The sequence below is a fragment of the Microcaecilia unicolor genome, chromosome 3 (genome assembly GCF_901765095.1).
Source record: "Microcaecilia unicolor chromosome 3, aMicUni1.1, whole genome shotgun sequence".
Lineage (NCBI taxonomy): Eukaryota > Metazoa > Chordata > Amphibia > Gymnophiona > Siphonopidae > Microcaecilia > Microcaecilia unicolor.
In genome coordinates this window covers 368,470,809-368,483,776 of record NC_044033.1, presented here as the reverse complement: position 1 = coordinate 368,483,776, position 12,968 = coordinate 368,470,809, and the positions used below count along the sequence as shown (strand labels likewise).

Genomic DNA, 12,968 nt, shown 5'->3' with positions numbered 1-12,968 from the left:
AAAATAAAGGAAAAAAAAGAGAAGAGGAAAAATAAGAAAGAGGGAAGGGTCACAGTAAGGGGTGAAGTGCCAACATAGCTTAACGTAAAAGGGCCCCTTCCAAAGATACTTCACAGGAAAAGTGGCACCAGCTTCCTGGCACATGTATATGGTAATAAACAGGTTTTTTTCATGGTTACAGGTCTGGGAAAATCCAAATTTTCTGCCCCATGAATATTCAATGTCACTTCTGAGAAAAGAAGCACAACACAAAAGAAATGAATAAAGTTACTCTTCTATTTTCCTCCATAGTAATAAGCTTCCAAAACCCAGATTATCCATTCTCAAAATGAAGGAAGAATATCTTTCAGTGAATACCCAAGATCTCCATTAGGTATTTCCTGAAAAGATAGGGTGCCAACAGAGAAACTTCAGGGAAGTTCAAACTCCACAAAATTCTGTGCTATGGAGCAGCTCTCTAAATTTTCTTTTTATGAGCAACCTTCTTGTTGAAAATAACCTCAAACTACACTTGAAAGAACTGGGCTACTGGATCTGCTGCTCCATACTCACTAACCTATCTTCATGCCCTTTGGGGACCTCATCCTGCATTCAAATCTTCATTTTAATTTCAATAGTAACTGAAATTTAAGCAGAAACTCATACCTACACTCATTGCACTCTGTGTCTAGTTCCTATTTTGCCAGCTGCCACACCAGTCGTACCTGTCTGGTTTCTTTTTTACTGTGGGATTTTTTAAGCCCCATGTAAAAAGAGAGAAAAACCTTCTCCTTTCCTACTCCTCTCTGCTTCTGTGCCTCTCTGCCACTTCAGTGCCTTTCTGCCACTGCTGCCTGTATTACTGCCTGCCTTGTCTGCTCCAGGCCCTGCCACTGTCTGGCCTACTGTCTTGGTTCCAGTGGGTTTTGTTAGCCCCGCTCCAAAAGATTTTTTTTAAAAACCACTTTCTACCCTGCGTTTTTATTTGTCTGCTGCTTCTGCTGCCTATGTCACAGTCTGCCCTGGCGCTCCGGGAATTGCTACTGCATAGCCTGCTCTCTTAGATCAGTGCCAGTGCCTTTGTTTTATTCCAGCCGATATTTAGCTGTAGGCGGTCAGCATTTTTATGTCCACTGTCGGCTGTATTCCTGGATATTCAATGATGGGCCATGTCTGGGCACTGGCATTGAATATCCAGTTATTTATTTATTGGGATTTATTAACCGCCTTTATGAAAAACATTCGCTCAAGGCTGCTAAAACGTAAGTGGTTAAGTGCAATATTCAGCTCTTAACTGCATAACATGAACTGCATAACATAGGACAGTCCAATTTATGCCTTTTTGGATTTGATTCTATATATAGCGTCTGAAAAATCGGTGCCAAAAATATTTCTGCCCAGGTGTATTCTGTAAACCGCATCTAGATTTAGGTGCAGTTTATAGAATACACCTAGCAGGTTTACAAAATACACCTAGCGGCCATACCTGTGCCTAACTCAAGACGCATCCATTTACGCCAAGTAAAACTTGGTGTAAATTGTGGCACCTAAGTTAGACACGGCACAGGTGTATTCTGTAACCCTGTGCGTAGATTTTCAGAATGCCCATGGCACACCCATTCTACGCCCTTGTCCACATCCCTGAGAAGACATCCAAGTACAGGTAAGGCCATTAGAGCGAGACTCTGACCACATGAACAATCAACAAATCCTTACCTGCAGGTCAGAACAGGCTGCCTTAGATGTGCTAGAGCTCAAAGTCCATAGCCTCATCCCAAGTATACATTTAGGCACATTTTTTTAATGCAACATCCACTTGCCTGACATTTATAGCTAGTATTACAGGCCTTCAGGTATGCTCAATAGCAACAGCAGACAAATATTCAATAAGTGCAGAGAAGAGTTATGGCTTTGAAAGTCGCATTGTTGGTAAATTACAAATAAAATAACATGTTGAAGTACAAAGGCAAACAGTCAATGCCAGTTTTCTCCCTTGAACTGGTACAAGCTTTCTGATGAATACAAGGAATGACTGAAAGTCTAAAAGCATATAAAGGGAAAGATGGAAAACAAGAGAAAAACACTTTAAAGAACTGGACCAACACATGAGGAAAAACATTTGTCTAAAGCAGAAATACAGCAAAAAAATACACAGAATTACTTCAGAAACTACAAGCTGATATGAATGGTTAAGAGGTGAATTTAAAATTAAAGATCAGAGATTGATTGAAGCACAGACTACAGATCATATCCACAACTAACATCACAAAAACAAATTGTAGAACAGATAAATACAGATTTTGCAGCATTGAACTGGAAACATAGGTGGGTATATCTTGATGTCAGAAAAACTGTACATAGAAAAGCAAAATAAAGTAGCATTTCTCTGGAAAGCAAGAGAATTAAATGCCAATTTAGAACAGGGGCCTAAGCGCCTGCCTCAGAAGTCTAACATGTAAACACATAATATTTAAAAAGACCATAAAAATAAAATATAATACATATAAATGTAGCTAGACATGATACAATAAGATGCAATATTTTTTTTTTTGTTACATTTGTACCCCACGCTTTCCCACTCATGGCAGGCTCAATGCGGCTTACATGGGGCAATGGAGGGTTAAGTGACTTGCCCAGAGTCACAAGGAGCTGCCTGTGCCTGAAGTGGGAATCGAACTCAGTTCCTCAGGACCAAAGTCCACCACCCTAACCACTAGGCCACTCCATACCTGAAAAGATAACTTAATGCCCATACAGTACTAAAAATAAATTAAAAAACTGAAATAGAATACAAAGGAGAATGATCCAATTTACAAGTATAACAAACAATTTTTATACAAATGAGAATAAAAAAGGTTTTATATAACTAATAAAATGATGTGTATAATTGGCACATGCTGGGCCATTGTTACCAGAGAGGGGAAAAAATGCCTTTTTAAAAATGGGGCAAGAAATGGCAAGTTACTCCCTTTTTAGGAGAACATAAACTACATGGGATTGAGGAGAATGAGTATCTTAATCCATAGCAAACATACAAAAATGAAGGCAACGACCTATCCAGTCTGCCCATCCATGCCATCTACTCTCCTTTTCACTCTCTTAGAGATCCTATGTACCTGTCCCAAGCTTTCTTAAATTCAGATATAGGTTTCATCTCCACCACTCCACTGGGAGGCCATTCCACGAATTCACCACCCTTTCCATGAAGAAGTATTTCCTCAGGTTACTTCTGAGTCTATCCCCTTTCACCTTCATCCTATGCCGCCTCATTCCAGAGCTTCCTTTCAATTGAAAGAGACTTGCCTCCTGTGCATTTATGCCATGTAGATATTTAAACATGTCTATCATATCTCTCCTTTCCAGAATTTCTTTAAAAATATACATATTGAGATCTTTAAGTCTGTCCCCATATGCTTTATGATGAAGACCACCGACCACCAACTGTGTCCTGTTTATATTATTGAACGTGTGGTCTCCAGAATTTTATACAATATTCTAAATGAGGTCACACCAAAGTCTTATACAGGGCATCATCTCCTTTTTCTTAATGGCTGTTCCTCTCCCTATGCACCCTCACGTAAAACCCTGGCCAGAGCTAGCACTTTTTTGAAACCAATATGTGCCTTTGAGCAGTTGTAAATCCTGATGTGGAAAATTTCCCCCATACACATGTATTCCGTTTGAATACATGTGTACATTTTAGACCCACCCAAGCCATGCCCTAAACATGGCCCCTTGAAATGGCCACGTGTGTGGTAACCATGAGTAAATAGCAGCTTTCTGAAATCGATATTTACACATGTGTCCAATCAACATTTGTGAATGCTATCTATCTATGCATAGATATGTTTCTAAAGTAATGGCCATAGACTGAGTTAAGTACTTCATAAATCATTTCTAATAGTATACAATAGGGATATTCTCCAGACAAAACTGGACTTTTTTCAGTTAAAATTGCTACTTCAGTAAGTGGACATGTAAGTGAACAAGGCATCTTCTCATGAATAGCATTGCTTCCCTGTTCACTTTTCAAAGTTCTTTGCATTACAAAAGATGTTGATACCACAGGTCTAAATTTAACCAATCTCCTTCCCAGTTACCTCATTAGCCTGAAAAGCTTTCATCCAATTATATTAAAATTGAGTTGATAAGGACTGCTCACTAGGCCAGTAAATCTGAGGCATATCAAAACTTTAAGGGGTCATCATTTAAACCCCATAGTCAATGGTGTTTCATTTTTCGAATGCCAGCAGAGGCACCTAAATCATTCATGTATGTTCAGTACTGCTCTACATTTATAGTCAACAGCACTGAATATCACTGCCTACCTGAATAGTTTGATGGGACTATCTAGATAATGCCAGGGCAGTTTCGTAAGAATATTCAGCAGCACTATTCACATAGGGCTAGATTCTACATATGGTGCCAAAAAGTGCTATTCTATAAGCCACGCTTAAAGTTAGGTGTGGTTGACAGAATAGCACTTATGCCTGGGAATCGTGCCTACATAAGGAGCACATCCCCGTTATTCTATAACAAGGTACGTTAATTTTAGAAATGCCCCCATGATCTCCTATTTCCATGCCCCCTTTTTCAGAATGTGCATAAATTTTAGGGGTGGATCTCATCCCTGAATTTATGCATGTAAATGCAAATTAAATCTAAGTAGTGCCAATAATTGCTTGTTAAAAATTCAATCATTGGCAGTAATTAGCTCATTATTGAATTAAATTGGGCACAGACACATATTTGTGCAATCATTTCTTGGCAATTTTTCTAGAGTTAGGGGATGGATGAGACACAACATTGCGCCTAAGATTTGGTGCAACTTTCAGCGCAGAAACTCATTCTAAACACATTCTAATGGATGTAATGTGCCAAAAGGGAGTTAAAACAGATTGGCACACCCAGTTATAGGATATTGCCTGAGTGTATCTGCGAACTGCCAAAGGGATGTGCCCATGGGATCATTGTACGTTTTCAAGTACTACAATGTGGTAAATTTAGCCAAAGCTGTATTGGTGGGCTGCATTGCAGGGAAGAGTTGATATTGTGAAGGCCCTGCTGGCAATTGGAAAGTTGCCAGGAACCACCTATCTTCTTCCATGTCAATTAAAATTAATTAAAATGGAATGAATAGCAATCTCGGAGCCACTGAGAATTAGTATTGGTGCTTCAATAAGAATATGTAGGTTTAACTAGCAGGTAGTTTAATGATCCCTGGAATGGGTTGTTTATGACCTTATGTCCCATTATTGGGCCTTGAGAAAGAAATCATGATTTATCTGTTGTTTATTGCTGCCTTCCTAGGAAGATAGATTAGTGTCCAGCAAAGACACACTGACGTACAGTGAAATAAACAAGTGACATTATTTAACCTATTATGTTGAAAACTGATGAAGAACAAGAGCATATTATGGTCTCAAACCCATGTACACATGATGCATAAAATGTGTTTCTGCCTCACTGCCTTTGCTTTCCTTTTCAGTCAATGCATGAAATGGAAAAACAATTTAATACCCATAGGCTGGTTATGCATCAACATAGTGCTTTATGTTCTATTTTAAAAGACTATTTATGAATATGAAAAGCCTTTGATAGATCAAAAAATAATGATTCCAACTTAATAGGGCAATTACTACATAGTAAATTCTTAAAAGTCTTAGAGTCAGCAGAAGACTTATGTACTACTTATGAGGTGCTTACTATTAAACAGGGTATAGATTCTTTTAAATAAATAAATACATACAGATGTGTTACACACACAAATGTTTAGAATACAAGCATATACACACACATGCCAAAATCCTGCCTATTTTGGTCTTGTTCAGGAGCCCCAAACAATTAATCTTGTACCCTCCACTGCCAGGCTTATAATGTGAAGTAGAGATCTGCACAGGGCAGATACTTTTAGTTTCTTTTCAGTTCTTTTGAGCCTTTTCCCCAATTTATAGATCTCTTTGGTTCATTTCACATTTGTTTTAATAAAAAAAGAAATGAAAGACCTACTAGAACTTTTCAACAGATCAGCAACATGCACTAATTTACAGGTCAAGGGGTATTAAACACACCTTCTGATTTTTCTACCCTCCAAGAGGAAAGTATTCACACTGTACACACCTGTGTGAACTTTTTCTCCACAGGGAAAAGAGGTGGTGCCAGGGGTGGGGTGGAAGTGATATAAGTATTGTCCAGAAAAGTACATTTTAACTCTACCTGCGAACTCTGTGGAAAATTATCTGCCAACTTCTCACCTCAGCCAGTTTCGTAAAATTGTTCAGTCTGTAGTTTGTCACTGTTAGATTACTGTAATGGTTTGCTAATGGAGATTACCGGTAACATGCTGAAGACGCTACAAGTAGTTCAGAACACTGTAGCCCGAGTGATTAAAGGAGGTTCTTGTTATTTATTTATTTGTTACATTTGTATCCCACATTTTCCCACATATTTGCAGGCTCAATGTGGCTTACATAGTACCGGAAGGCCTTTGCAGGCTCTGGTGTGAACAAATACAAGGTGTTGTCGTGGTAAGATAAAGTTCTTGTGGTACAACCACATTAGGAAATCGTGTTATGATCCTGTTACTCCAATTTTGAAATCACTGCATTGGCTGCCTGTAAAATTGAATTTCAAATTTTATTGCTAGTTTTCAAAATATTGAATAGTAATATTTCACCAACTCTTAAGTGCCACTCTAAAATGTTATCAACCTACTCGCTCTCAGAGATCATCTCAGAAACAGCTACTTGACGTGCCTTCATTTCATCAGGTTTATTTAGAAGAATGCAGATCATCTATTTTCTACATCAAAGGTCCGACATCATGGAATGCTTTGCCCATTGAACTTCGTTCAATACAAAATCTGGACCAGTTTAAAAAAGGATTGAAAACTCATTTATTTCTTCAAGCTTTTGGTTCCTCTGATGTATAAATTATTTTAAATACCATGTAAATTTTAATCTGCTATATGTTTGAATAGTAGAGTTTTTTGTATAGTTTGTTGTGTAAAGAAATAATTTTTATTGTTTTGTTTTCTTTATATTGTATTGTATATGATTTGTTCCCTGCTTAGACTTTTAAAGATATAGCAGGTTATAAATAAAGTTTTATTATTATTATTATTTTCCAAATGAAACTCTGCGCATAGTTTCCCTTGGAAAACTAACCTCCAGATTTGTGAGTACAAATTATCCACACCGGAGAAAGAGAAATATGTTTCCTCCCAAACAAATCTTCAAAGAAAAACATCCAGGCAACACCAGAATGAGGTCTGGAGGTACCCTGGAAAGCTCCATATATAATGCTGCAAAATGAGACCTCTTCCCTCCCTCCCCCCCCACCCCACGGACTAGAAGTGGACTCCTCCAGAAATGCAGTGCTGAGAAAAACACACTGGTTACCCCACTATAGTTCTGACCCTGAATCCCTGTGGTGGACTGGCACTGCAAAAATTATTTTATCCTATGCATATTACAGGTGTAAAGTTCATGGGGTAAAGAGAAAGTAAGGATTTCACAATTAAATCTCTGTAAATACTTTATCAAGCCCACCTTAAGCAGACCCCAGCAGCACTCCTTTTATTTGTGAGGAAATGTAAGTACATTTTGTGCAGCTTTTGTACTTCTGCTGAGATTGGAGAAGGGCAATTTTCAAAAGTTTATTTTTCAGAGATAAATTGCCACGTGTCCACAGGAGTTCCATTTAAAATTGTTCCTTCAATGCCATGCCTAGTTTTCAACCTTGCTTTCCCAAATCTACCCCCTCCCTATGAATGACTCTTGTGATTCAAGTCAAAGTTCATGTTCTATGAAAATAAGTTCATATTTTTGAAGAGCTGAAAATCCACTTACAGTATGTAAGCATTAACTCCTTGCTTTAAACTATATAGAAAAGATTCTAAGGCTTTACAATTTTCTCTATTCATTCCATACCCTATGGTAATGTATCTCAAGCATCAGAAGGATTTATGACGTGGGGCAATGCAATAATGCAAGCAAAAGTAATCAGAATTCAATGAACATCACAAAGAGCAAGCTCTTTCAAAAAGGAAAGGACTAAAACTGCCTACCTCTACTTATTCTGGACTCGTTTTAAACCATGTTCAAATTATACAAATAAAATAAGTGTTTCATTAATGTTTGTTTTCTCAAATGTATTCTCTGTGGTCTCTCTTACTGAGTCCCTCATGGATCCAGCATCACTTTTGGTATTGATCTTTTGTCCTTCTTGAAATCAATGAACTTGCTGTGGATAAGAAGGTTCCTAGTGGCATTTTTTTTTACTAACTCTTCCTTTCTGCACTTCCCAAGAAAACTAAAGCAGAAAAAGCCTCTTAAGGGTAATTTTCAAACTCATAAATCTCTTATAACTCCTCCTGATTAAACAGTCCAATTTTCAACATCTATCACCCCCAAAGGGGGGATTCTAGATAAGGCGTTTAAAAAATCTGCGCAGAAAATATTTCTGCCTAAGCGTATTCTATAAGCATCGCCTAGATTTAGGTATGGTATATAGAATGTGCTTAGTTGATATCCCAATGCCTAGAACTACACGCATTCATTTATACCAATGAAAGCACATTTAAATCCCAGCGCATAGATTTAGGTGCACTGGGCTATATTTAATAACTAAGCTTGTAAATTTTGGAATGCTCATGAAATGCCCATTTCCCCATAAACACACCCCTTTTTGCCTGTGTATGTTAAAAGTTAGATGCACTGCATTACAGAATACGCTTAGCGATTTGTGCGTGTAAATTATTGCCAATTAGTGTTCATTATTGTTTAAGTGCTGTTAACAATGCTGATTGGCTTGTTAAGCCAATTAAGTTACATGCATTATTACAGAATACTCTTGAATTTCAGCAACGGATCTCTAGACACGCTATATAAAATCCGATGGAAAGAGTCTCAGTCCTGGTATATCTATCTCCCTACAAGAGAGAAAGAAACTTGCCAGCATTAGCTCAGGAAAACCCTCCCAACTACCCACACTTTAGCATCCTATAGTGCAGAAGTCAGGAATGGTCTGAATGGTCTTAACTCAATGCTGCACTCTTCCTTATCCAAAAGGGTCTCACAAAATGAGACCCTTTTGGATAGGGCCTCCATGAGAAAGGGAATCCATTGGAGACCCTCCTAAATAGAGCTTTCAGATAGAATACAATTTAGTGTAGGAAAGTCACAGTGTTCTCTAAAACTCTGTAGTAAAAAAAAAAAAAATGACTTGTTGACTTCAAAGAAACTCTCACCCACACTTCTGTATGAGATCAACTATCCATATCCATAACAGCAATGTTTGTCAGAATCGTATCCTGCTGCTGACATTATAGAATTATTAAACACAAAATCCTTTGCCTATATTTTGGATAGTTATGTTGCTGTGTATTGGTCTGACCTCCTTGCTTGACCTGCAAGTGTAACTGCTCAATATGCAATTTCTGATGGGGTGAGTCTGCAGGCATTTTAATAGCTAGTCCAAATGTATAATTTAATATTAAAAACCATTTCTGGTGTATCAGTACAAATATATTATTCTGCTGTATAATTTGTACCTCAACGTTCTATGGCTGGCTGGCTTGGTTCGTAGCATCCTGATGTCAGCAAACCTCCAGCGTTCCCTACCCTCTCACTATCCCATCCTCGCGTAAAGATGAAATGACATCAGAGGAGGGCGGAACAGTGAGAGGGAAGGGAATGCTGGAGGCGAGCTGATGTCAGGTTGTTATGAACGGATGGGAGGGCAGGGCGCAGGACAATTGCTGGACATGGAGGAGAGGACAGAATCGCGGGACATTGAGGGGAGGGGAGGGCAGGGCAGCGGAGAATCGATGGACATGGATGGGATGGGAGGAGAGGAGAGAATCGCAGGACACGGATGGGAGGGCAGGGCATAGGAGAATCGCTGGACATGGAGGGGATGGGAGGTGAGGGGAGAATCACGGAACATGGAGGGGAGGCCATGGCCGAGGACAATCACTGGACATGGAGGGGAGGCCAGAATCCTGGGATATGGAGGGGAGGGCAGGGCAGAGGAGAATCGCTGGACATGGAGGGGATGGGAGGCAAGGGGAGAATCGTTGCACATGGAGGGGATGTCAGAATCTTGGGACACAGAGGAGAGGGGAAGGAAGAATTGCAGGACATGGAGGGGAGGGAGGAGAAATCGCTTAGATGAGAGCCTTCCTAGGGCCCGTTTCATTTTTGACTAAACGGGCTTGGTTGCACTAGTTTTACATAAATTCTACAAACAGTTGCTTTGAACTTAAGAATAACTAGTCCTTCGCTGTGATTTGCAAGGGTTCTCCTCAAAACCTACCTTTTACAAGTTTCTCTAGAGACAGTTTTTAACTATTGATACCATCTTCTTTCTGTGTTATGTGCCAATACAGGACTGTTGTGATCTGTAGAACATTAATTCAAGCACTCTCCCAGTTCCCTATAACTAACTTCTTCTGATCATCTCAACACATAGCCTTTCCTTAGTCTTTTCCATTTCCAACTATCTACCACATCCACCTAGTTCTGTTTTTGAACATCCCTTTTTCAGGGAGTGAGAGAGGAAAAAGCATAAGAGGGAGCATTTGGGGAGATGTTTGAGGGGATCAAAGGGGACACCCAGGGAGATTATCAAAAATAAGTATCTGCTCAGGCAGATCAGAAACTAGCAAATATCGGGGGGGGGGGGGGGTCAAGACGAAGGAATGGATGATAAAGACTTAGTCCACTTGCTTTATCATGCCCCCATCAGAATTAACTAGCGCAGTGCCTGTCATGCAGGAACAATATAGAGAGGTTACAAACAAGCATGCAAGTTAATCAGATCATTATTCCAACACTTACATATACCCCTGGATTCTAAATATGGTGGCCAAAATTGGGCCCCAATATTTATGTGTGTCCAACTAAATTGGGTAACAAGCCAACTAGTGCCAATAATTGGGAACTAATGGGCACTGACACCAATTTGAATTTGCACACACATCTTGCTACACGTTGTTCTGTAACAATGTTCATTTAAATCCCATATTGCGTAACCCTAAAAGGGGCATGGCCATGTGGGATGCATGGGCAGGTTGGGGCGTTCCTAAAATTTGAGCAGGGATACCAGATATGTGCTCCCAAATTGGACTGTGGGAATTACACCCAATTTTTCAACAGGTAGAACTGCAGGCAACCAAATTTGGGTGCCCAAATCACCATTCAATACTATTCTATAATGGGTGCTCATTTTTGAGTACCATGAGTGCCCATTATAAAATAGCAATGAGTGCCCTTTTTTTCAGTGCCAATTTTTGAGCACTATTTATTGAATCTAGCCCATAATATTTAGCTTATAAAGCTGCAGTATATGTTATACATCTATATGTTTGCTACCTAATGCCTTTATCCTTCATAACAGAAGCTTATTAACTGGTACATATTTCACTATCAGGTGCAAATTTATCCCATGGTGGTCAGCATTTTTGTAAATAGCAGCAGCTTTGGGCTTTTTTTTTTTTTTTGCCCAGATACTTGGCACTGTACCCTACCTGGCTATAATGCAGCTCCTAGCACTTATCTGGGTACCTGTGATATTCAGATTGGTATTCGGATAACTACCCAGATAGTTAGCACATCCCTTTTTTTCTGTCCTAACTTTATCCCAATAATTACCCAGTTAGGGGTAGACTCTATATATGGTGCCTGAAAAATCCACATAGCAAAAAAAATATGCCTGGGCATATTCTCTAAAGTACACCTAAATTTTATAGAATAGGCTTAAATTTACACACGGTATATAAAATACAGCGAGCACCTCTCCACTTGAGCAAATTTGGTCACGTCCATTTAGACCATGTTTTACATGGCATAAATCCCAGAGCCTAAATTAGACACAGAACGGGTGTATTCTTTAATAATGTGCATAGATTTTAGAAACTCCCATGACCCGCCCATTTCATGTCCATAACCATGCCCCCTTTCCAACTATGCAATTTGGAATTTACATGCACCATGTTACAGAATACACTTTACGAGTTGTGTGTGTAAATCTTAATTAATGTTTATTAGTGCTGTTAATTGCTTGTTAACATCCAATTAACAGCGCTGATTAGCTAGTTAACCAATTAACTTGCATGCATTGTTGTAGAATATGCTTCTCTGTGACAATTTTGAACAATGGTTGTGCAGATGAACATTACTTAAGATAGAGTATTTTGATTTTTCTTGAGGGATAATGAGAATAAGAAGTATGAATGCAAATTAGGAAGAACATTACCTGGAGCCCCTCAATGGCTAATCGCAGCATGCTTGGGGTAAGTTTGGAAGCCTGCTTGAAGGTGAAGTTACTCCAGTCTATGATTAATACAAATCCATTCACCTGAAGCTCTGGGTCTTCGATCATGGCCTCTAGGGACAGTAGAATGGCACGCAAAATATCCACCAAGGTATACCTGTGGGTGTTAGAAGTAAGAAAGCATTAAGGTGGGGCCCGTCTAAAGACTCAGTTTAAGAAATGTTTCAGCTCAAAAATAAGCTGAAATACACCTTTTAACAAATGATCCAGTCCTGTCCTAATTGCATACATTTAAAAACAAAGATTTACATTAGAAATAAATGAAACTATCTTTGCATAATGGGGCCTAGATAATGAAGATTAACATACACATTAAAAGGGCAATTTTATAATCCAGGGGTCTGATAATCAGTGAGCAGCAGTAACCACCCTCAGCTCTGACACTTTCACAGTTGCCACTTAGTGGGGCAGCAACTACTCCTTAATTCAGCCTGAGTTTATTTAGCCACTTTGGGACCCTCCTCTCCTTCAAGGGTCCCTGTGGGGGTACAGGCAACCAAAGACCACTTTCCCCCCAAACAGGAGCCTTTATCACCTTCACCTCCACCTCCCCTATCAATCAACTCATAAACTCACTTTCTTTCTGCAACTTATTTCAACACCACTCCCCTTTGGGTTGAACCTTCCTCCCACCCAGGGTCATTTCACCTTTC

At 39.2% G+C, this 12,968-nt stretch overlaps 1 protein-coding gene across 1 annotated transcript in view; it reads right to left on the bottom strand.

Annotated features, from left to right (window-relative positions):
* CLVS2 (clavesin 2) overlaps positions 1 to 12,968 on the bottom strand; it is a 95,992-nt gene that overhangs the window by 44,667 nt on the left and 38,357 nt on the right. Inside the window, exon 2 of the mRNA XM_030195530.1 lies at positions 12,238 to 12,412. Within this exon, the coding sequence (XP_030051390.1) occupies positions 12,238 to 12,412 (175 nt within the window). The remainder of the gene's footprint in view (positions 1 to 12,237; positions 12,413 to 12,968) is intronic.